Here is a 26622-nt window from a genome sequence, read left to right on the forward strand (position 1 = left end):
ACCTGTAAATTACATTGTGTTGTTCTATTTACAAGCTCTTCCACAGTTCTGTTTTTGATTAAACTGTTGCTGAAGTCCGTGTCTAGCGTTTTTGTCAATGCGGCCTTTGCATGGGACGATGGATAGCTATGCGGCCTTCATGGCCAAAAAGGTTCCCCACCCCTGGTCTAATTTATGCGTACAAAGTAATCGGAGATATCTTTAAAATTAAAGTTCGGAATACAACAAAAACTGGCATGTATGTCTAAAATGTTTTTTTGTTGCATTTTTTGTTTTTTGTTAATACAAAAAGAGCTTTGATTTAAACGTTAATATTTTAAATGCATTTTTGATGTTTAGCGCAGTCACGATTGAGTGACATGGGCGCATGGCGGCTGTAAATGGCAGATAACGCCCAGGCAATGGGTGTAATTTCGTCATTGTAAATGAGTTTTATGCAGTGGCGTAGGCAGCGGAAAATTTTGGGGGGGGCCAATATTTTGTGACTTTTTACAAGTAAAATAACATTCAACGAAAACGAAAAACGACATAGTTGTGCCCACAAACAGCAATTTTTCTGAGGCAAATTACACAAAAAATTATCTTCATTGCTTTAGCTGCACACAACGGTATGATTAAAAGTTCATCCTTCGCCTACTACCAGCCATATTTGACACAATCTGATTGATCTTTTCCTCGCTGATTTTTTCATGATGACAATGCAGCACACATATATCTGAAAGGCGATCGGAAGTCATCGTCGAGCGCATACACGAAAAAGAACGTTCAGCTTCAACAGTTGTTGCCGGCAACGCCATTATGATCTGGACTATGTTGCGAACGCTTGGATAGTCGTTTGCGCTCAAAAGAAGTTCATGAAAACATTCGGGTTTGAGTTGAGAGCTTAGAGAAGATCTCCACAAAATAACTTCGCTCTCAAGGTTATCTAAACAATATAAACGCTCAATCTCATCTAACTTGGTTGGTTTGTTGGGTGGAATGATCGATAGCAAATTAAAAAATGAGGAATTGTCACTAAATCGTTCGTGAAGCGAACTACTCAGACCTTCGATGTAAGGAATATACACTGCACGATAAAAATACTGCGGTCCAGATTCTGCGTTGACGTTGTCGCGATAAACTTGTTTCTCGGCTATTCTGGGTGTAGTCAGCTGTTGTACATTTAATACTTCACAAGCTTCTTTGTAAATCTCCAACGCAGTGTCCGAGTTTATGCGGTTTTGAGATAGAACGTTTTGAAGAGAAGTGATCAAGTTTTTCACATCTGGCACACATACTCCGACAGCCTGAAGCTTCCGCGCCAACGGTTCAATGAGTGCCGAAAATCGCCCAATCAAACACACGGCGTAAGTAACTCCAGAGTTTTCCAGAGCACATTTTAACGAAAATGCTTTTGCTCTTGTATCACCGCTGGAATCACACTCCAAGGCGCCAAGTGATTCGAGTATACGTTTAAAATTACATTTGAAGATTCGAATGCTTTCGTATTTTTCAGACCATCTGGTAGGGCAGAACAACGGGATGTTAAGTCCTAAACATGTGCGTCTTTTAGGACTTTCTCTAAAAAAACGGATAGTCTCTCTAATAATGTCGCAGGTGTTTCTGATGGTTGGAACTTTACTTTGATCATTTATAGCCAAGTTTAAACAGTGCGCAGCACAGTGAACAAATAATGCACGAGAGTACTTGTCGCGAATCCGCTTCTGCACACCACTCACGTGACCTGCCATTGTTGACGCTCCATCATAGCCCTGTCCGACAAGTTTCTGTAAATCCAATCCTGTGCTGGTAAGGTGAGACAAAATACTTGTAGAAATCGATTCTGCTGAAACCGAGTTCATTTCAACAAAACCGATGAAACTCTCATACACTTCTGTAGCTTTCGTGTATCTCAAAACAATGCTTAGCTGTTCCTTTCCTGATATATCACAAGACTCATCGGCTATTACAGAAAAAAACGATTGGTTGGCATCAGTGACTATGTCTTGAACAATTAGACCTTTTGCTAAACCCAGAATTTCATTTTGTATCGTCGGGCTAGTGTATTTAGCATTACCAGCCATGTGAGTAAAATGGCTTTTTAAAGTTTCGTCCCCAGCGTCGATGCGAAATTTAAGAAGGTTCATAAAGTTTCCGTTGTCTACCGAATGGCCTCGCAAAGATATGTTGTTTGAAGCACAGAACATCACCGTTTTAACGATGGAAGCCATTATGTTTCGATTTTCCTTTATTTGTCTGGAATATTCTGAATCCAGGCTCGCAGATACATTTTGGTTAGTTTCCATGCTTCTAAGAAAACTTTTTGCTTCTAAAGTTGCTTGTCGATGGTAACTAGCATCACGATGAGCAACAGCCTTTTCGATGAATTTTTTGAAGTGAGTGCAAGGTTTGTTAACAAAAGCAGCGTTAGTGAGATTGCCATGTTTTAAACGTACTTGCATCAGAACACAAATCTTGCACAAACCGCCCCCATCAGAGCATTGAGTGTAGACCAACCAATCCGAAAACCTATCATCATCGAGCCAAACTTTGAGAAACTTGCGGCGACCTTGCCTAATAGTATCAAGAAGCGGGACGTTTTTTATACCATCAGATGTTAGACGTCTATACCTCTCATCATCGGCTAACCGCGAATGGTGTTTCATAATAAATCCAAGATCGTCTGTTGTTCTTATTTCCTGAGTAACTCTAACACTGGGCGTTACAGGTGTTTCCTCTAAGGACTGCTGATCTTTATTTTTTGAAGAAAAAAATGCATCCAATCTTGCTTGTTTTGGTTTAGACATCGCAATAAACTATAATATTTGGTATTTACTATTTATACTTCTTGCTATTTCTCGTATGTTTTGCTATATTACTTCAACAAGACTATCACCAAAGCCAACTAAATACAAGTGACTCTTGTTCGATAATAATCATTGTTTGGCAATTTAGTTAACATTCTCTCAGTTATTCAGTCATAAACAAACAATTAAAAAATGGACATAGCACATTTATTTTTGAAGAGTACAATTTCAAAAAAATTGGGGGGGGGGCATGGCCCCTTTGGCCCCCCCCCCTGGCTACGCCACTGGTTTTATGTGTCGTATTATAGCTAACGTTGCAATTATATATATATTGTTTGTTCGAGTTTAGTTTAGTAACCCTTTTGTATTGATTCAAAATACCTAATTATCTTTAGTTTTTGCTTTAGGTTGATTTGGAACTCACCACGCAAGTTATCAGTAACCATGCCATTTAACTTAGAAAATTTAACTTTTCGTGAAATTGAAGAAGCGTTTTTAAGTTTGGATGACAGTGACTTTGCATCAGCCACAGCACAAACAATTTAATATAAACGTGTCTGACGAGGAAGCAACGGCTATCTATGTTCAGGCCAAAAATGCTCTTGCCCGTATAACCGAAGATGAGCTACCAACTTCTGTTCCTCCTTCTGTTATTGGGTTTATAGGGACACTGATTTCATCATTCAAAAGAGACCAAAATCGTGACCAATTATATAAAAGATATCCAGCACTTTGCATGAATGCATCGCTGCACCTCCTTCCACAGAACCAAGCAGCACAACTTTTAATCAAGTTGCTTGATGCTATTGTAATACATTGTGCAGCTTCACCAGATTTGGAAAAAGCCCATGGGCAGGAAGAAATAAATGGTAGAGACAAAGGTACAAAAAATGGGTAGTTATTTTGACAAAATTATTATTTATCTGTTTGTCTTATTTTGCAGAGATTCTGGAATACATGTCTGGATATTTGATAAGAAAAGCAACAAAAAAGTTTCCCCATCAAACACCAATATTGAACAGTTTATGTCAGGAGCATGCCACTACTGATTATGTTACTTTAGTTGAAAAAAAATCTGAATCATTGCTTTACCCCAGTGCTGAATTTTTACAGTTGATTTTATATTTTATGAAATTGCACAACAGAGAAATTAAAAAAGAGGTGCGTCTTATTAACTTTACAAATCTTTTAGAAAAAGCCAAAAATGATGTTTATTATTGTAACTTTATAAAAAAGTTGTGTGACCAATTGAAAGTGGATTTTGGTTCAGTAACTCAAGTATTAGATGATGTGTTGTTTTTGTTTTTTAAAGTTCTGTCACACAATTTTGCAAAATTTACACTTCACAAGTATCTCAAAAAGCCAAATATTCAGTCAGCTGGGCTACGTGGTGATCTCAAGCGGATATCCAAGTAAAATTCCCACTTTGGAGTATAAATTCAACTATCTTCTTTGACATTGATTTGTATTGCCATTTTGTTTCCTCAATGCCCGTAACAGGTGTATTATTGTATTTCAAAATTTGCATGTGAAGAACGACCACAATAAAAAGCATGATCGTTGAAAAACTTGCAGCAGAATTTTATTTATTTTTAATTTTTTTGCTCAATGGTTCTTCACACACACTTGTCCATACATTGGATTTTCCGAATGTGGTGTTGCCTCCCTTTATTTTTTTAATAATTTTTCTTTGAGAAATGTTAGACAATCCATATCCAATTTGTTTAATGTCTGGATTGGTGTTCCTTCTCATTATTGACCTCTAAATTAAAACTAATAAGTCTAACAAAAAGCTGCATAATAAAATGATGTACAAACCAAATTTCCAAACACTGCTTCTAGGCCATCCTGGGTAACCATGCCCAAACACACATACTGAAAATTGTTTAATAACAGTCGGTTTGTCAAGGCAATTAGGTTTTGAGTTGAAAATAACAAGCCTTCCCATGTTGACCTGGATATAATCCGTTTTTCCTCACCAGGATAAATCACATCAACTTCATTCTAATAAAACACAGGCTTGAAAAAGGAGGCAAGAAAAACTATTAACAAACAACTTACTCTCCAATCAAGAAGGTACTGAATGAAATGTTTTTGCAACCACGAAAGTCTTTCGTCATCAGGTGATTTAATTGCATTTTTAACACCGCAATTTACAATTTCAAACCACCTGTAAACAATAGTTAGCTGAATGTTTGAAACAAAAGTCATTAATTCAAGATAATAAAAGTACTTGTCAAGTTTAAAAATGAAAGTGGAAGTTCCTTCAGATTTCGCAACATCTTGCTTTAATGCAGTAGCAACAGCCCAACTTAGTGTATCTTTAGCCAATGATACTTTCATCTGAAAAAGTATTGGAAGTTTATTTTTATTTGCACAAAACTACAATATAAATGTGCTATTTTTAAAGGATGGGACCGCCAAATTTTCCCGCTGGTATAGACCAACTGCAAATATGACAAGGTGTCTGTAACACTTGCTGCATTGTCAGGTTTATATATCTTCACAAAAGGTTTCGCTTGACTTACCTTGCTGTAGGAATGTAGGTCCATATGAGCAGGACTTAGTTTTGTTTTGTGCAGTGGTTTGCTACTTTCCAGTTCATAAAGGGTTTTAATATGTGGCCACAAAATGTCTTCACCTGATTTGCACAGGTATTTTGTGCCACCCGGTTTTGATGAATACACAGCGTTTCTTGATGTCTTAAATAAAAAGGCTGGATTGCAACAAAATTTGCACCTAATGTAGATATTGTTGCATGGCATACCTTTAAAAGATGGCTTGTGTCACAGCAAATTAAAATGTCATCTGTGGAGTGATATGGGTTGGGAGCTGTGTATTTTTGGCTTGGTAAATATTTAGATCCATGAATTAAATCAAAGAATTTTCTGTTTACTGAACATCCATCAGCAACTACAGCATGAACATGGAAATTATTTGTCTCACAAATTCCCACAGCCTCCCAAAACAATGAAGCAAGTTGAAATGATGGAGTAACGGTTGTTGGCCACCAAGACAATGGCAAGGACAGTTCTTTTTTCAGTGACCGAGCATAAAAAACTGCAAAACATGTCAAATATTTAAGCCTAAGACCATATTTTTTAACCTAATCTGGAGAAAACAGTTACCACAGATGTGTGTTGCTAGCTTTGCATCACACATTCTTTCCCCAAAATCAATAAATCCAACAAGTTTTCCATTTTGAATAACCAGATTTTCTTTAACTGTGAAGCAATTATTAGACAAAGATAAAAATCATTGAATTAATACATTGTACCTTTCATTTCATCAACAGTTATGTAACCATCTATGGTTGATTTAAGTTTCATTTCAGCCACTGCGAGCTCATTAATCTCGGGGGATGATGACTCAAAATTTCTAGAATAACAAAAACATGTTTTTTCAGATTAGGCATAATGTGTGAATATAATAACATCACCTGTATTGTTGTAATGTTTTGGTTGAGGGGAGAACTAACACCCCTGTTGTTCTTAACTGTTGGTATGCTGATGGTGATTTGGCATACAACTCTATTGCCCATCTAATGACATCAGGATGATATCGGCGAGCACTTGCATTTTTAAACTGCTCCTTAAAAAAACATCCTTTGCCACTCATTCATATCACCTATTTCACTATTAAAAACATTCTAAAAAGAATAAAATTGTGATTTACTCTAAATTCCTGCAAACAAAAATTTAAACATTTACACATACAACCATGTCTTTGTGCAACAATTCATCAACTATAACTAGCTCATCATCCAAAACCTCTGGAATATCCTTCTGTGACGCATATTTTCTGTTGTATTTGGTCTTTGTATCATATTTACAGCAATTGTGACACTTCTGCTTTTGCAAGTCTTTTTTAACTACAAAGTACAAGCATTAATTTGCAATTTATCCTTTCCTATTTAAGGTTACATACCAACTACTGCACAAGTTGGTGACCTAATTATCTCCTGAGAAGAAAGGCAAGCTGAGTTCCAACTTTGAATTGCATGGATGTTACTGCTACTAGTGCGAAAACTGACTCCAGTGCAAATGTCAAACTTTTCCAAATTATCTAAACGATCAACACACTTATGTTCCTTAGTCCTTCTAAAAATTTAATTACTCACCTAAAAAATTTGTCAACGGATAGATGTTACCCAACATCTTGCTTTCAAGGTCAATTCTCCAGCCATAGTATGATACCCAATCAATATTGACCCCTGAACTTATGCATACACTGCAAAAATATGACCAGTTGTAGCTGAAAGTTCTATTAATTTTTTTGTCACAAACTTTAGTATTTTTTCAATTTAGTCTAGTTGCAAAAACATCGCTACTCACGTTTCCTTGTGTAATAAAGATTTGATTTGATCTCCTTTGCTGGAATCGCGGATGCCTAACACAAACTTCGTAAGATTACTGTAGTGATCTTTTTCTTCCTTTGATTTTGTCCCCTGGCCTTTTAATTATAAAGAGAGATCGCTTGGGTGCATTTTTGCTGTTGTGTCGATAAAAACAGCCTGGTATACAACAATGCGTCATTTTTTCCGAGTTTTCAACCCACTTTCTTCAGTACTACAACCGCTCAACGACGTTTGGCGCCCAGTTCATTCATGCGTGACTGCGCTTAAACCTTAACCTCATACGGTTCAGTCCAGCTTATAGTAGTCTATGGTCCCAGGCACCAGATAACCATTTATGGTATGTTGCTGAAGAATTCCACCTACAAGAGACAGTTCTATTATTTTTTTGAATTGTCTTTCACATGTGACTTAAATGTACCTGGGCCCTTGGGTACACGACTTTGCAGACTTGAATCAGGAATTTACGTCATTGGTGCCGAGAGCCAGAATCACGATGTCAATGTGACCGAACTTCCGCCCAAACTTTAATTCGATAGACCCGTCGTTAATGCAACCTGTTTTAATGGAGCTGAAACAGTTTTGTTATTTAACGAATCTCCCGCAGACAATAAAATGTTTAAAAGAAAGATTCTTGCTTCTGATCAGTATAATATTGGACTGTTTCATAAAACAGATAAAAGCATGAATCGTTTCTTTTAATAACAGAAATATATATTTCGCCTTAATAAATAGGCATGAAAAATAAAATAATTAAAACACTTATAAAATATGTTTTAAAAACTGTACAAATTAAACCACTGTGAAGCACAGAGGCAAACCACAACTAGCGAGTGGCCACAAGCGACACGAGGAAAGAAGAAAAAAGGAAACGTGATAAAACTGATAAGCCATTGAAAACACACGGAAAAAGTAAATTAACCTCTAGGCGAGAAAAAAAACAAAGCGGGCTTAGAAACACAAAGATGCAATTACCTCACGCGCGGCACAATCATTTTTTGGATGTTAATTTCGGCCGTGATTTTGTTTAGCAATTTGTCTTCGAAAATATCTAAAAGATTTGGTGGAGGCATTTGCACGAACACGACGTAAAAACACAGGAGGATTTGCGGTTTGCGCTTTAATATCGCACTATGGTTCTCCGCATAGTGGCGCAGTAGCGCAGCTCGGTCATTGTTCGCCGAGCAGTCAAACGTTTTCCAAGTAGCGCGATGGGTATTCCACCGTGTGGAGTACTTGGTCTTGGTTTGACCAACATATTGCTTGCCACACTTGTAGCAAGTGGCCACATAAATGCCGTAGTTGCGACAAGTTAAATTTTGTCGAAGTTGTATACTGCCCGTGGGCGTTTTTAAAACGGTGGTATGGTATACCATAGTTTGGTGATTACCAAAATTGCCACATAGTGCACATTTTCCGCATGGACTTGAAGAGCCTGTGCCGTTGTCATTGCCTGAGTTACTGATGGACAAAGCTTTGAAGTTCGTAAGAAAGTGTGCCAGTGTGGGCGGCCTTTTGTATGTAATAGAAGCCAAAGGTTCCATAGCTTTCTCTTTTTGAGTCAGTAAAACACAAGAAGGGAATGCCGTAGCCCAAACAATTCGATTGCGAGGTCTAGTTTTGTCTTTCGGCCCAAACCTTTCTTTCCAACCCTCTCAATGGCTTATCAGTTTTATCACGTCTCCTTTTTTCTTCTTTCCTCGTGACGCTTGTGGCCACTTGCTAGTTGTGGTTTGCCTCTTTTCATGGAAATTGCAATAAAAGTGAACGATTTACTTTTGCTGCAAGATACCACCCGTAGACAAACGAGGTTTCTCCCATTGATATCGGTCCAACAACACAGAAGGAAAGGGTGAACCATCGGCACGGAAGTAGCTAAGCTTCTTCCCGCTGACACCGTATCTAACCAAAGTAAACAGTAAAAAATAAATTTTACATAAATGGCAACATTAAAAAAAACTAATTACTCAAGTCACAGACATAAGGGTGAATTTTTTCAGTGCAGTAAAATTAGACCATCCCGGGCACAGGGAACAGTTGACCTTTTTTTGAAGTTTTTTGGTTGGCGTTTCACACTGCAGAGATTTTATTCGTTTTCTTTAGTTAGGATGGCAGTATAGCGTTTCCTTTTGGGTTCTTGGTATAAAGCTGTTCCGGGGTTTTAGTAACACCAGAAGGAAGATGTTTTATAATCAATTAAAGTTATAGACACATGTGCTTCGTGATTGTCTAGAATAAGAAGCACTGGATGTTTTTGACTACACTTTGTAACAGCAACAAACTGGCGGATAAGTCTTCATCCAACCACTTGGTTTGCTGTGCCAACAGATCCAGTAGGCCCACTAGTTACGGAATGATTCCTGTAGTGCACCCTTGGAAAAATGAACATTGGTGGAATAGAATTGCCACTGGCATTTACTGCAAATGCCATGGTAACGATCCTCTTTCACCAGATGTTATATCTCCATTGTCACTCCAGTCTCATCACAACTATAGATATCATGACTTTTGAAATTGAATTTGGTTAGGACTTGGGATAAATTATCAAAAAAATTGGAAACGTTTGATTTGTTAAAACTCGCTGCCCTATGAATGCTGGTTGCCTCTCGTGTTCGAATGGAAAGAGGTGTTTCGCCCTAAAAAACTTGAAACCAATCTCTTCCTGCGATTGAAAGGGAATCCCAGCTTGCTGGATGTTTGACATCATTTTCTTTGGTAAATTGCCAGGCCAACTTCCTTACTGAAATTGGTGACAGACCATGAAACTTTCTCTGGCTGCATCCTGAATATTCTCGGAGAGTAGTTCTTCCTGGGTGGCACTGAAAACTAGCCCTGTAGGTATGCATCCAACTGACTTGCTTTTATACAACCACTGTAATGTCATGTAATTTATCTGCAAATAAATGTACATCAATCAACTGACACACTATTAATACATTTGTTTACGACCATGAAAATAGTAACAGTGAAAGATTTTTTTTCAAAAAGATAAACATCCCAACAAAACAAGAAAAATCAATTCAAAAGAAACAACACCTATGGCATAAACCTATTCCAAAATCCTGTGCAGCTTGTCCATACGATATTCCATGCAACAGTTTGTGTTGTGCTGGTCTTTCATATAAGCCGATGGGTATATGTGGCATGTGACACATGCGTTTCTTGTCCAAATCGCACAGAGGCAATAAAACCCTATGACTAAAACATATTTTTCAGTCATACCTGGCATTGTTTGTCTGCAAGTTGAATCATGCATTTAGGCTCCCTCTATAATATAGAGTCTATATCCTGGATATTTCTGAAAATAAAAAAATTCCCAGGATTTCCAACAAAAAAATAAATTTATTTCGGGCATTTTCTCATGTTATTTACAAATTGGCTGTGGATGTTGAATTTTGCACGGCAGAAAAAAACGCTCCGAAGGAAAAGTCACACTTGTTTTTATTCCTACAAACGAAAATCGTGAAATGACAACATAAATATTTAGTTTGTATTGATATATGTTTTAGGAAACGTAAGCGCATTATCCTGCGAAAATACCGGTTTCATCCCTTGGTTTCATCTGGGTCATGCTGAGGGTCGGGATTGCGCAACAAATTTTAGCAGCCCAGCAATAATATTGTTACGCCGATGGGTCAAACGACTTTTGACAGCTGACATACTGCGTCGGTACATCTTTGAGTTGGGAAAAAATAAACAATTCGCTGTCATCAACGTGGGATCCTGAGTAAAGATTGTTTTTAATGCCTGTTGAACGGTTGTTAAACTCTTTACACGTTATTGTGTTCCGCTCCAGAAACTTAATGATGTTCAACCTAGATTTGCCTTTTGTCTTTTCAATCCATTTTAGTGTCAATAACAAACTGTGATTTTACGGTTTTATTTAACCTGATCAAACAACAACTTATTTTAGATGTACTGTCAACTAAAGATGGCTGTGTACAGGTTAAAGCGTCACAATTTTGAAACTAATTAATTATTGTTCTTAAATTCAATTTTTAGTAACAAAACGTTTTACTATAGGGCTTGTTTATTAGACAGGTTCTAAAGATTTTAATCCCGCTCGATAAGAACGGGTAAATTTGCGTAACATAGCACACCTTATTCGGGCATTCCCCATGTTCGTTTGTTGCAAAGATGCACGATATATTTTTTTACAGCAGTGCAGTTGAAACACCACTGTCATTTCGCTGAAATGATAATTAAAGTTTTTTTTGTGGAGATTTATGTAATTTACGCGTTTACCATACACATGTTTCAAAATGTTTATTTGAAAAAAAAAATCAATTGTTTTTTTGGGTTCAAGCAAATTCATTCAAGTTAATTACACAAAGGGTCCCACAATACTGGGTATGATTCAAAACATCATGGCCAAACTTTTCAGATGAATTTATTTCATCTTTAACTTTTAAGGGCTAATCAAGAACACTAAATTAATACTTACTAGTATTACGAATTCTACCTTAAAGAATGAAACTTTTAACTGGGACTTTCCAACCACGCCCAGGAGGCAGTCCTTCAGTGGTCGTTCGTTTTTTTTTGTTAACCCAGGACCTTCGCCAATAGCCGTATTTTACCTGGGCCTGTTATAAGGATCTACTGTTTTTTATTTCGTAGTTGACTGTTTTGTTTCTTTTACAAGTATTACAAGATAAGGAGAAATTAACTGTAGCAATGTCGTACGACGTTTCATCGTAATTTGTTTTGTTAACGACGGAATTAGCTTTGTTTCAAAATTAACTAGCTTTGTTTCAAAATTAAATTTGGTTTTAATTCTAATCCCACTCTTGAAGAACTATAAAAATTTGGCCGTCTGAAAATTGGCGTTTCGTAATTTTTTCTCGGCACAGAAAATGCTTTACGTTTTGCCAAATTAAAGTATTCAATTTTCGAAATATTGCTTTTCTCGAATGAAAAATTGTTATAACACTTTTTAGGTCGCTTTTTGCTAAGGTCACATAAAGGCAGTTACACATTGGGCGTTGGTCCAGTTCATACTCCTTTCGCGTAGCAAGTGTTCTGTTTTTTTTAGCGTGGTACAACGGATAATTTTTTAAAACGAGTTTTTAAAAAAATCTGACAGTTAGCGTGTTGTAAGTTTTCGTTTTTTTTTCCTTTTTTTTGATGGGGATTTGGCTTTTACTTGGCATATTCTGGTGCATTTGAGATAATTTAGTGTAAAACAAAACGTATGCGCCGGTCTTGATGTTCAATATTGTCCCAATTAACATGTTCGATTTTTGTCTTTGTATTCTAATATTCTGTGCTCCGCAAATGAGTAGGCCATGTAATGCCCGGAACTGGATTGTGCGCCAACGTAAACAATTGCCCATTTTCAAATAAACACAATATCCCCTCAAGTAATCGGAAATCCGGTAAAATACTTTTGGTGCATTTTCCGTTAATACTGGATCGTGGCAATACGATCGGCAAAACGTCGAAAGGAAGTTGTTTTGAACTTTTTTTAAACTGTTTTTCGCTGCCGCAAGTGGAGCAGTTTGCCAAAACGATTTGATTGCAACATTTATCGAAATACTTGCTTATTTACTGCCAGCAGCTATGTTTCGGTATATAGGAACAAACTAAAAGTTGTGCTCCGGTTCCACACGGCACTGAATACTTTTGCAGTTGGTGGTTGATGAAAATTGATGTCTTGGATTAGGGCCACAGTTTTCTAGCAGACTACCATTTTGATATAACATTAAAAATTCGCCAGCGTCATGTTGATTAATAAAGTTCGATTTAAGGTTATTACAGATATCTATAATCAAATGGCGATGAACGTCAACGTCGTACGATTTGGTACTCAATGAATGTAAAGATTTAGCAACGGGATCAGAAACAGTCGTAGGAGGTGATTTAACATTTTTTTGCCCTATGAGGAATTTGAGTGATTGGAAAACAGCGTTTGACCAGCATGTGTTACCAAACTTTTGCAAACCGACGGATTGGTCATTTTGTTCCTCTAAATGCCGTTTTATTGCAAAATTACACTTTGGCGAATTTTGTGATAGGACGTTTGTAATCAATCCACTGGCGGAAAAACTTCTGGTCAAATTTCCGAAGAGGTTGTGATACGGACGAATAATTCGGTCTACTTTATAACAGACGCAAACTCCGAAACTTAGCTGGTCAGTTTGTTGTATTAAAGCGTCCGGGAAAAAAAGTGTCTTGGAGCCTGTGTCGGTAATTTTATTTAAAAATGGCACAAGACGGGACTGTATTATCTTAACGAGTTCATTTTGGGTTTCTTAAGTGGAATCAAATAATTTTAGTTCCATTTTATTTTTACAAAACCATATAAACATTAAATTGTTTTTCTGTAAGAAAGACAAAGTTATTTTTGATTTGACCGAAATATGGGTTTTGAAATTTATTCAGCAATCTACATTACTAGCAAGCCATTCAAAAGTATCCATAGTGTGAACATGTGACAACAGTGCGTGCGTGTGGAGTTTTTTGGTTCGGTGCACAGTGAACACAAATCTAACCATGTTAGTGAATTGCGGTTGGGCGTTATTAATGCCCGATTTGAAATTGATGCGTCAGTGAATGTGACATGGTGCAAAATAAACTTGCCAAGAATTTCACCATTTTTACGACAGCTGACGTTAATATGATAAAGAAAAAATGTGCCAATGTCTGTGTCCTGGTTGCGAGTATTGTTGCCGCTATTGCTATTCGTTCTGCCAATCGTAGTGAGGAATAAAAGGATTTCCAGTTTCGTTTTATGTTTCTTAAACTGCGCCAAAACTAGAGGTGTGGATTTTTCGTATATCCCCGGAATGCTGTTCTGTAATTTATTGTGTGTTGTTGTTTGTCAAAGCCAAATTTTTATTTGTATAGTCACGTCATCACCATCACAGTTCAATTGTTAAATGGACACGTAAACAGCAAGGACACCGAAAAAAAAAAACGTAGGTTACCGAGTCAAGTGTCCTGTTATTTGAATTGTGGTTAAACTCCGTTTCAGGTATGTCCTGCCGTAGGATCGCAACCGACCGCACGAGCCTGGCGGGGTACCCCGGTTGCATAAGACGGTAGTTGAACTCACAGGTTCTGCTGGCCAAATGAACCCACCTAAACGGAAACACCCCTCGGAACGTTTCCTGTGATCCCGTAGGCAGACCCGGGTGGCCCGAGAACGGTTCGATTTGCGACGATGAGAATGTTGCCGTCGAGCATCTCCTCCTCTGCTTTTGTAAGATCGATGGCGAGATCTCGGATGTTGTTCGCTGGGCAAGGTGTTGCACTGTCTTCGATCCGGATGGCTGATCTGAAAAAAAAACGAATCCTACGGCAGTATTTCGTTCTTTTGTATCTGACCAGGTTATCTAGTTTAATGATATAATAGTGTAGAATCAAAAAAATAAAAAGTAAAATCACACTAATATACAACTAGGGTAGTTACTTGTTGGACCAGTGTTTCAGGCAAAGAATTTAGGCTGCTTTCATGGCATGACTGTAACAATTATGCACTATTGTTAGTTTGAAATCATCTTTAGGTGGCATCCCAACTAATATGTGATGACAACGATTGTGATATTCAAGGCGCGATTCTCTGCATAAGGCTTTGAGAACCCTATTCCACATGGTCATGGATCCATCAATTATTATGAAAGCCGGTTTTCTAGAAACTTTACAAATTTATGCAACGTTCATTCAAAACGACTCGAGAAAATGGCTGTTGCTGTCATGACAAGTGGTCACGTTTGTTGCCACCGGAAGTGCCACTTTCCCTTTTGTAGGGTTTCTTACTAAAAGTGTATAGTCGTCAAATAATTTTCTTTGCAATTTATTCGCGGACTGAAATGGAAGTTGCCGTTTAAGTTGTACCCGCCTTTTACCAGTCGTCTCCGTTTGCAACCTTCTTGGTTGGTGAACGAAATCAAATCCACACATATTTTTATTTCACAGTTACAGCATCACCCGTGGGGACAATACAGTTTGATTGCTTCTTCGAGGTAGCTGTCGGATTTGGCTTAACAGCATTGACATTTTGGGGATCCGGTAAATAATGGCTTTCAATGTTGGGGACGCAATTATCATATATTTGCCGTATTTAAAAAAAAATAGTGTCTTTGTAAACGAATTGCCTCTGATTTTAACAGTTTATGGCAGTTTCCTAACTGCCTTGGTAGTATCGATGGTAAAACATCCAAGTACAGGTCCCTTTCAAATCGGGTTCCCTGTATTTGTGGGAAAGTTGACGGCAACGTTCACGTGGTCTTTACTGTTGCAGTGTGAAAACACGAACGAATGCCATCTTAGATTAACTTCATGTTTATTTGGAACAACAATAAAAAAATTAAAACTAAAATATATTGTAGCGAAGTTGCTTTTATTGAGCGTGTCCGGTTAAGAATGAGCTTTTTCGATGTCCAACATTAGAGTTCTGATTTTTAATTTAAACTCGCACTTCACCACAGTAGGCCAGTGCTTTGTTTCACCAGCCTTTCCAAGAAAAAACAACTCCTCAGGGTCTTGTGTCTACTCTGAAAAACAAAACAAAAACACTACATCATTTGTCTTGGCAACCGATACACAATTATTAATTATTTGATATTGCACATGACATATGGTCTAACCAGGCACATGTTTTAAGTTTTTGATATTTAAATCAACTGTCTGTCTGTTTTTACATCACACTAAACTGTACCTTCCATGCATAATGTTTGCCCGATTGCTTTCCAGGCATTTTCTTTTGCAAATTTATCTCTATACCCATGAAATGAAAAGGTCATGTAAGGACCTATATTTCTTGATTTCTTCAAGTATTTCATCAACTAGGTCAAAATTCAGTATTTTTTTGTACAAACAACATGATTAAACGTGATTCCTTAACCTTGTCAATTAAAATCTCAGCCACATAGAAACATTTATCCACCATCGCCCAATTTACTTGCTTCAACTTCAGGTAGGAATTTTATGCATTTAAAATAATCAACTACTAGTTTTACATTTTTTTAAACAACTGTTCTTTTTTACTGAAAAACAGTTATCGGCAAAGTATGTGGCAAAAATTTACCTTCGCCCAACTTTTTCGCCACGCGCACGGAACCTCGGCGAAGTTGGGCGAAGGCTGCGTCCGGTGTCAACAGTCCCATTGAAATCAATTGGAACGAAAGGTTCGCTCAACTTCGCTACGCTACGTCCGGTGTGAACGGGCCTTGATACAGTAAACAAATGTATTGTTGTAGCAAATATTAAAAAATTATCTATCTCTGAACTCTGAAGTAACAAGGTGCATATGCGGGGGCTAGGAGTGTGCGTGCGCAGTGCCCGCAATGAATAACGAGCCCTGGAAGCTGACTATTGGTTTGAAAATTTTCTCCTGCGTCAGCTGAGCTTTTTCGGCTATGTTATTCTTTACTTGAAAGCTTATTGTTTCTTCTGCTTCTCGTAGCTCGTATCGGTCGTCTGCAGTAGGGATTAAGTTCATTATTACGATTCTTAACGATTGCTGAGCCGACATGATCCACAAAAGAGCCATTTAGTTCTTGTATTTTATTCTGGTTACGCAACACACATCAAGTCCCATTTATCTCAAGGAAAGGATACGATAGAAAAGAGAATGATCGACGTAAAACATTGGCTTTTAAACTGGTACTCGTTTTTCGTGCGATCATTCCAGAACAGTACCTTCTTTTACTCACATGAGTTATTAGTTTAATAGTTGTTTTAAGTTAAACGCTTGCAAAGATATGCAGCAATGCAATGGATTGCATAACTATTTCGAAACACCCGGTTTACGCAACAGCCTGTCTTATGGTCAGGCTGTTGGAACATATCAGTAAGACTGGAACATGTAACAACGACACTGAATATGTGCTTCCAATAGCTGAAAAAATTACACAGATGATAGATATAGTTATGTAGATGTGCATCCCACTTTGCTTTTGTTGATAACCCCAGTAGTTACCCGGCTAGCCCCCTCAAATGGGTTATTTTCTTCCCAAATTTGTCCGACTCGTTTTTCCATCAAATGTTTGATGGATGTGGCTGAAACTTATACAAATGGTAGATAAAGTTATGTAGCATCCCACTTTGTTTGTCCAAATAACCCTAGTATTTAACCCGCTACCCCCTAAAATGGGTAAGTTGGTAAACAGCGTCAGAATTGCCTGAAATTCGGACAGCTTATAGAAAATGCCACTTATAGATGTCGATTGGTGTGTTCAACCCTGTAGCCCCAACATTTACCCCACAAGCCCCCAAAGTGTAAAACGTATTTGTATGTTACTGGGCACCACAAACGAAAGATTTCTGTTGCTCGAAAGTGGTACAAGGGCAAGTATGTTACTCGTTTGTGACTTTGTGGATTGCTTGGTGAACGTTCTTGTGCCATGGCATTCTATTTGAATAAGGCAAGCATCTGACTGCCTATTCAAGAAAAAAAAAAAAAGCGAAAAATAAATAAAAAAAGAGACAAAGGTAACCCTTGCACGTTTTTGGTGTGTTTTACTGTTGCATGTGTTTTTGTTTGCATGTTTTGATTTGTGCTGCGAGCTAGGCAGTTTCTTATTTAGAACTTTTTGTCAGACAGCTAGAGGAGCCCTTTTTGTGCGCTTAGGCACCCCTGGTGTTTGCCGGCCATCGCTGGGACTTACCCTCCCCCCCCAGGCAATCAGTTGATTGATTGTCTTTGCTCCTTTTTTTCCTTGTTCGTTTGACTTTTTTGATTTTCGGGGATTCCCCTATTTTGACACCTACCTACAGCTCATCGGACGCCAGCTCTTAAAAAACGGTACTTCCCCTCGCATAGAAATTTTAAATTTTGTGTTTATTCAAACTCCGCACTCGCAACCTAAAACAGGCCGCACCCTTGTCTAGTAGACTCAAATAAATTCAAACGACCCCCGAGTCATCGGTGTTTCTGTATTTTATTATTTATCGAGGTTTTACAAAATTTTCTCGTAACTTTAAAAATGCCAGCGGAATACTGTGACGAATATCGCTCGTTACATATTCAAGTTGTTAGCGAACAATGGGCAGACTTCGATAGCTTTATGCTGGTTTTCGAGCCCGGGAACCCACTGGAGAAGTTTAAGGAAGCACTCGTCGCGTGTAGATCAATAAACAGAAAGACTCAGTCTTTAAAATAACATTCGCCGAAAAAAATACAGGAGACATTGCACGTTTACATAAACAATTAAAGAACTCTGTTAGATGGACGGACAAAGAGGAATCGATTATTCTGAAAAGTTTTCTACCACCAAAACCGCTCACCAGAATCACCCTTTTTCCCGTGCCGATTGAATTTAAAAGAAAACACTTCGAATCAGCCGCCCGAAATATGGATTGGGGATATTATAATAAACACACATTTCTGACATACCGAAAATACCCCAATGTCTTTAACAGCTACGTTCATCTCTTCTTGGAGGAAGCCATATTGCAAAACATCCCTATCCAGGTCAAATTATTCGGTCATGATATCCAAATTGCCAAACCGGGTAAATTTTTCGGTCCATCCTGCAGGACCTGCCAACAGCGATGGCATTGGACGTCCCAGTGTCCTCGTCGCTTCACCTGCAGGTTGTGCTTCGAGTCGGGTCACACACAAAAATATTGTCCGTTAAACTCGCCGATTGAATCATCAACGTCATCTCCAGGTTCATCTTCATCATCAGACTCTGAATCAACAGTAAACAGGTACAAAAAAGATTTCCCGAAACTGCCTAAAAATCAGAAAAAATCTACCCCCAAGGACAAATTAGACGATAGAACCAAACTAGAAGACATCACAAACGTCGTTTTGCAGGAAGAAAATAAACAGAAAAAGAAGGAAAAATTTAATCATAATATTACATTGGACAAAAGCTTGGGTTTGGATCCTTCCCCAAATAACGTTTTACAGGACATCCCAGAAGTACAAGAACCACAACCAGAAAAAGGACCCAGTACGGTTAAAAATAAAGACAAAGGCAAAGAACCAGAATCGGAACCAAGCCAAGGAACCATCGATGGCACTTTAATCCTAGTTAAAAATTCTTTCGCAAATAATTTGGACATCAAGCATGAAATTTTGGTCGATCAACGAATTCAAAAAATCAGCTTTACTATCAACTCCCAATCCTACGAAATTGTTAATTTATACCTACCATCTGGCACTCACAATATTAAAAATAGAATGGACCTTTTGAAAACAATATTTACAACCACAAATAAAAATTCCTGCAAAATCATAGCCGGCGATTTTAATTTCATTGATAGCAAATTGGACACAATTAACCCAAATTATAAAATAGAAAAAGATGCAAAACTTTGGACCCAACTTTGTAGGAAACATGTTTTTTTAGACTGCTTTCGAGTTAAACACCCAAATAAAAAATATTTACGCGAATTACAGCACGCTTTTCTACCAAAATAGATAGATTTTATTGTAATATCCAAACTTTACATAAACTTAATTTGGCTACCCACAACAATTATCCACACTCTGATCGTAATTTTGCACCAAAAATATCTTTATTTATCAACAAGGAAAAACGATGGGGAAAACCTCTTTGGAAACTAAATCTGTCACTCCTAGAAAATAAAGAATACAACGAATTAATTAACAATCTAATTCTCGACTTCGAAAAAGACCGCTTTCCAGATCCCTTTGAATGGTGGGAAACCCTGAAAAAGAAAATCCAAAAAAACTCGATCACTTTCGCTATTAATTTGAAACGTAATGAAAAATTAGAAAATCAAAAAACCCAACAACAATTTGAAGAACTCATGGCAACATTAACCCCCTAAAATTTGGACAATAACTTAAAACTATTAGAACTCCAGAAAAAAATTAAAAATAATGCCGAACAAACCCTACAAGGTGCCAAAATTAGAGCGCGAATCAAAGACTATTATAATAATGAAAAACCCGATAAATCCTTTTTTAGCACAGAGGCAATCAAACAAGAAAAATCAAGCATTAGGTTATTAAAAATCAACGACCAGGAAATTACCGACCCCGAAACAATTTTAAGTAACGTCCACCAATTTTATTTGAACCTTTGGCAAAAAACGAATAACACCACCGAATCGGCTGAAATTTTTTTTCTATCAAACATTAAAAACTACCCGGAACAACCATTAGATGCCCCAATCTCCATTAAAGAACTAGAAAGATCCAAAAACGACATGAACAAGAACTCTTCACCAGGAAACGACGGAATACCAATCGAATTTTATTCACATTTTTGGAAAAATATAAAACAACACTTAATGGAATTAATTTATAATATCTACTTCGCGAAACAACTTCCCCCCTCACTAAAAAATGCAGTAGTCAAATTAATACCGAAAAAGCAGGATAAAACCTTTCTAAAAAACTGGCGCCTAATTTCCCTATTAAATGCGGATTACAAATTAACAAGCAAAACCATCGCCCGAAGACTCCAAACGGAACTCAATGAAAAACTATCACCGGAACAAAAATGTGGCCTAGATCGAAGATTTATTCAACACATACATTATAACATAAAAGCAGCAATCGATATTAACAAAGAAAAACAAAACCCCTTAGCTCTAATCATGCTTGATATAGAAAAAGCCTTCGGTACTGTTGACCACAATTTCATGCTGAAAGTATTAAATTCCATTAACATCAATGAATACACCCGGACATGGATCAAAATTTTATGTACCAATATTAATAGCAAAATCAATGTCAATGGAAAATTAACTGAAGAAATACAACAATACGCTGAAGATACGACCTTCTTAATATCAAACAAACAATCGATCTTCGAAATTTTCAAATTAATGGACTTATATCGTAACGCCAGTGGTCAAACAATAAATCAAAGCAAAACAGAAATCATTGGCATTTCCCCAAATTTACGCAATGAATTAAATTTTGTTTATCCGGACTTTACTAAAACCAGCGTAAAAATTTTAGGACTACGTATATTGTACAAACAATCAATTTGTCCCACATCTCAATTGGAAACCAATTTTACAACAAACCAAACATATTACATCCATATTTTCGGCCCGCAAATTATCCATTTTCGGAAAAATATCTGTTATCAACACTTTAATATACCCAAAAATCCTATTCGCAGCACGTGTCATCAAACCATATTAAACAAATTAAAACCGCCATATTCAAATTCTTTTGGCATCCCAAAACTATAGAACAAACAAAAAGAAACAAACTAATCGCTTCATACGAAAAAGGCGGAATTAAATTCCCGGACTTGGACACAAAACTCAACGCTTTAAAACTAGAAAAATTACGCGACCTTTTAACGACGGACAATCCAAATGAACTATGGCAAATCTGGGCAATATGCAACCTAGGTACTAAACTAAAACAAATCAAACCCGCTTTATTTAATAATTCAAAACCAAACGCCTAGAAACCAAATAGAGAATGGCAACACATTGATCTACATTTTCTTCATTGAGCAAAAGTACAGCACTCTCCAACACATCAATTCACGTTTCTGACATGGTCTTGGCGTGCTCGCCAATGTAGCTTAATTTCAGCCACAAACACACTGCTTCACTCACAACACCCTTGTATTGAATCACCCCTAAGCACTTCGGCTAACAGCAACGCAATAAAATACGCCCACTTCACGCCACATCAGTACAACGGCTCATACACACAAAGAAATACGCTACAATAGGAACGGGATATTTGTAACATATCTCAAGGGATACAAAGTGGAAGATTGTTTCAAAACAATAAATATTAACCCTGATATCCACAAAAGTTAATTTGTTTTTAATTTTTTTGAAATAGGTCCAAAAGCATAGTTTTAGAGGTTGAGACAGCCCTGCCGCTGTGGTGTGACTTTTTCCTTTTCAAAAATCAAAACTACTATTAATTTGGTTATTGTTTGTTGTTAGTTAATTATTTCTAAACAATATTACCTCTGGGTTGATGACGATCGACTTGCAGAGGTTGAGACTCTGCTTTGCACAGCCCTGCCGCTGTGGTGTGACTTTTTCCTTTTCAAAAATCAAAATTACTATTAATTTGGTTATTGTTTGTTGTTAGTTAATTATTTCTAAACAATATTACCTCTGGGTTCATGACGATCGACTTGCAGAGGTTGAGACTCTGCTTTGCACAGCTCTGCGGCTGTAGTTTGACTTTTTCCTTTTTTTGCGAATGAGAAGGACGTTTGTCCGAAGAGATAGGTTTTGACATCAAGTGATGTTGGAAACAAACAAAACAAAACTAATGTTGTTAAATCCATTAAAATTAAATTATAATGAATGCATTTGTGACTATCTTTTAATAACACTAGTTGTCAAAAATGTCTAACACGCCTTACCCCAAGCATGAATCATTTTCAGAGGAATCAAAGTTAATGCATCGTTTGCTTTGAATCTAAAAAAACACATTAACTGATAAAAAAGTAATATTGTGCAAGAGCAAAACCAAGTTAGATCCCATATCGTTCGTTGCTCACGCTGCCAGGCATTCGACTACATATTTAATGTGGCTTTTGATAAAGGTCTGCTGAAAAGCAACCGAAATATTCATCAATATTTCATTTCTAACTAGTTTATAACTTCCAACGTTGTGTTTTAATTAGCAGCTCATTTCTAGCCTTGTGTGCCTATAGCGCAGTAACATTCCTAACATTGTGATTAAACTCCAAAGCACAGTAAACACTAATCTGGCGTAGCTTCCGTGGAATGTTAATGCTTTCTTGTTGCCTATATAATGCTGCGCATGTTAAGTTAAATTTTGTTAATATCTGGTTTATTTAGTAAAAATGCATATGTTTTAGGTAGGAATCAATATCAGTTTAATTCAATCAATTATGTAATCGCGGTGAAGTTTCAATAAAGCCACAAGTATTCGGTGAGTGTGTTAATGCTTTCACTTTCTTCGCTGTTTTAGTTTGTAACCTATTTGTGTTCCTTATAGAAAGAGCATGTCTCCGTGATCTCAATTTCGAATGAATATACCGTACATGTTGTTTAAGATTCTTATATAACTGACTAGTTTTCGCCGCAAAAACAGTTATTATACTGATAACCAGTGTGATTGTCAGCAAAACGGCAGTGACAGGACTTAAACGCATAAGCATTTGCCCTGTATGTAGCGAAAGGAGCAGTACGTTTAAAGCAAATGCGGTGGAAATAAAGCTCTTGCTCGTTGAATCCGTTCATTTCGAAAAGTAATCTTTTTTGCTTTTTGTGCACAATTTTTGCTGATGACAGCTTTGCAACCAAAGACAATGTGAGATCCGCAGACTAAAACATCCGGACTTTTGTCTGCGTGTGCAAAAACACAGCAAAACAAGTATCAGTGAAAACTTGTTGGCTTGAACAGACGCTAAATCAATGCTGAGTTTACTTTTGTAAAGCAAAGCAAATATGGAGAAAAAACTTTGTCTAACCCAGCGGTTCTACCTTTTTGGTGCGGCGCCCCCCTTGAGGGATGGCTGACCACTTCACGCCCCCCTCCTTTACACTGACAAATCAATAATAATAACAGTGTTGAAATTGCATTTCATTTATTGCTCTCGAATCAGTGGGACACTTGACACTGTTTGGTGGCAACTAACTCGTTAATACGAGGTTTTATACCCGACAGTGCAAATCGTAAGTCGCCTTCAACTTCCAGCTTGTTTCTGTACTTTGACTTGATGGCAACCAGTGCAGAAAATGCAGCTTCACATAAATATGTCGATCCAAACATAACTAGAACACGCAGGGCCTGAGTTGAAATGCGAGGGTAAACAGGGAGGTATTTGGCCCATAACGCCTCAATGTCCAACTCTTTGAAGTTGTCCTTGGCTGTGGAATCGAATTTTAACTCGAGAAACTCCTCTTGTGCATCGGCAAAAATATCTGCCACTTCGCACTGAAATGGGCTTCTTACAAACTTCCAGGATTCTCGTTTCTCGTCTATATCCGGAAAATATTTAATAAATTCCGCTTTTAGGTGAGTTTTTATTTGTATCTTCAAATCACACCCAAAGTTCCCATTTGTGAGAGCAGAATCAAGGGTACTAAAGCCAGCTGGATTTCCTTCTTCAATTCGATGCTTCCAAAGGTCAAGTTTGGACATAAAAGACCGAATGATGTCATGATGCATAATGATATTAATATTTTTTCCTTGAAGTTGAAGGTTGAGGGCATTTAACGAATGAAATATGTCCACGAGATACGCCAGCGATTGTTGAAAGCTTTGAGATCGAAACTTGTCCAATAAAACCTCCTTCTTTCTCGAGTCTAGAAATATTATCACTTCCTCTTGTAATTCATGGAGCCGTTGTAGCATATTTCCCTTAGACAACCATCGAATATTTGTGTGAAACAACAAGACTTCATGATCAGATTGCATATCGGATTGACCTCCGTGAATTCAGGAGGCAAAGTTCTGGAGGCTAAGGCTTCACGATGAAGTACGCAATGTGTGCCTACTACAGATGGATTTTTTTCTTTTACTCTCTGAATAAAGCCAGATCGCAGACCAAGCATGGCTGGAGCTCCATCCGTGCACGCTCCTACCAGTGATTTCCACGATAGTTGGTTATCCTCAAAAAAGTTTGACACAACATTAAAAATATCTGCCGATGTTGCACGACTTTTTAATGAGTGGCAGAATAACATTTCCTCATTTATCGTGTTACCTGACATGAAACGAGCATACATCAGAAGCTGAGCACAGTTTCCAATATCTGTGGTTTCATCACATTGTATAGCAAAGAAAGGAGACTCTTTTATTTTTACAAGGAGTTGATCTTTGATATCCTGGGACATTTCATCGATTCTCCCCTTGATGGTGTCATTTGATAGTGAAATTTGAGAAAGTGCATCTGCTTTATCCTTGCCCAGTACTAGTTCTGCTGCCACGAGCATGCTAGGTTTTAAAAGAGACTCCCCAATGCTATGGCTCTTCTTATTCTTTGCAACCAACATGGCAATCTCGTAAGATGCCCTAACAACATTCGAAGATCTTTGCTGAAACGTCCCACCCATGTCCAACTTAACCTTCTTCAATGAGCGGCTTTTCATTTCAAAGAATGCTTTAGGTTTGTTGACTAAGGTAGGATGTGCTGTTGACAAATGTCGTTTTAAGCGCGAGGGGCGCATTGCATCATTGCTAAACGTCTTGTAACAAATTGAACACTGTGGGACTTCTGTGTCACCTTTTTGCATCGGTACAAAACCAAATTGAATGTAGTCGTCTACATACTTTCTTTTTTTCGCTGCCATTTTAACTACGTTATGCTTACTGATTTGCAAGTTAATTTTTAGCTATGTTGGAACTGTAACATAAGAAAAAGTTAAACCTAATTCTCAAGAATGAGCCTGCTCTCGATCGCCTTACATACACTACACTGCCACGAAAATGCATTAAATTGTTGTTTTTTCACTGAATGATTTTAGCATAACTGCTGCCAACTGCCAACTATAAAAATTGATGTAAACACGTTTGTTACGTATACTGCATTATGACATCATACATTAGGCGGTTGACTGAGACAGCATGGTAGAACAACCACACAGAAGGAAGGGACATTTTAAAATAAAGTAGTATAGGTAAGAGCTCGCGCCCCCGAGCTTATTTAAACTTACGGATTTCAGAGCTCACTGGTCTAACCTTAGTTATGTCGTATTTTGTGTTTGCATTTGGAAAAGGACTGCCTGAATCCGTAAGTTTAAATAACCTTGACTAAGTAGTTTTTTATTATTAGCTATTGTTAAACTGGGATGCACATAAACCCGTGGCCCCGATAAATGAGTTAAGAACATTTCCCTGTTCAGCTTATAATAAATGGCTCTGAAGCAACAATACATGAGTAAGCAATTTGTGATACTCGGTTAGTTTCAAATTTGTACAAGACTGCCGTTAACTGGTAGGTTTTAAACACCCAACTTACTGTTTTCCAGGCAGTTTTAAATCATTTTACCTTGGAGGATCCGAAAAGGTATGAATAGATTCAGGATTGTTAACTGTTTACCAAAACTTATGTACCGGGCTTTACATTTTTTAGTTGTAAATGTATAAATAAAAAAAGACGACTTTTTTGTGATAGGATAGATTGTAAGAAATACAACGCCCTTCAGTTAAATGCTATCGTTATTTTATATCACAGAATTATGCGAGACTTAACTAAGTCGAATATCCTTTTGTCCATACACGCATAAGACCAACATCTTAAGTCGCGACGAGTTACAAGTGACTCAAAATCTATAATCTGTAGCACGTGCACGAGAATTTGAACAAAAACTATCAAAGTAATGGAAATACTAACTGTGGAGATTGAAGTGATGAAGTTAACTGCACTTGTTCAGCTAATAAGTTTTAATGTGCATGTGTTGACACAAAACAATGCTTAGGTATGGAGGGAAGGTGCATTGATTGATCTTTAATATGTGATGGAAATCGTGACTGTTTTGACGGCAGTGATGAGACACATTACACATGTAACTGCTCTGGAGTTTACGCAACATGTGTCGTGTGATCCTGGTAAGAAACATTGTCCATCTACTGACAGATGCATACCTTTTGAC

At 37.5% G+C, this 26622-nt stretch overlaps 1 protein-coding gene and 3 pseudogenes across 2 annotated transcripts; 2 read left to right on the forward strand and 2 right to left on the reverse strand.

Annotated features, from left to right (window-relative positions):
- The first annotated feature begins 3136 nt into the window (after window positions 1–3136).
- Window positions 3137–4202, forward strand: LOC145219551 (uncharacterized). Its single transcript, XM_080086901.1, has 3 exons — window positions 3137–3667; window positions 3730–4064; window positions 4137–4202. The coding sequence occupies exons 1-3, from the start codon at window positions 3292–3294 to the stop codon at window positions 4200–4202; spliced, it is 777 nt and encodes a 258-aa protein (XP_079943027.1). The 5' UTR covers window positions 3137–3291.
- A 144-nt stretch (window positions 4203–4346) lies between these two features.
- Window positions 4347–7064, reverse strand: LOC145217793 (uncharacterized; annotated as a pseudogene). The gene is made up of 12 exons (XR_013857493.1): window positions 6907–7064; window positions 6714–6851; window positions 6503–6657; window positions 6226–6435; window positions 6064–6164; window positions 5915–6010; window positions 5554–5846; window positions 5315–5488; window positions 5020–5129; window positions 4848–4956; window positions 4605–4790; window positions 4347–4548 (listed from the first exon to the last, which is right to left on the reverse strand). The product of XR_013857493.1 is annotated as an uncharacterized LOC145217793 (transcript).
- An 11004-nt stretch (window positions 7065–18068) lies between these two features.
- On the forward strand, window positions 18069–19887 carry LOC145219552 (uncharacterized; annotated as a pseudogene).
- Window positions 19888–23626: 3739 nt separating this feature from the next.
- On the reverse strand, window positions 23627–25320 carry LOC145219553 (SCAN domain-containing protein 3-like; annotated as a pseudogene).
- Window positions 25321–26622: the final 1302 nt, after the last annotated feature.

The sequence above is a fragment of the Phallusia mammillata genome, chromosome 3 (genome assembly GCF_965637545.1).
Source record: "Phallusia mammillata chromosome 3, kaPhaMamm4.hap1.1, whole genome shotgun sequence".
In the NCBI taxonomy this organism is placed as follows: Eukaryota; Metazoa; Chordata; class Ascidiacea; order Phlebobranchia; family Ascidiidae; genus Phallusia; species Phallusia mammillata.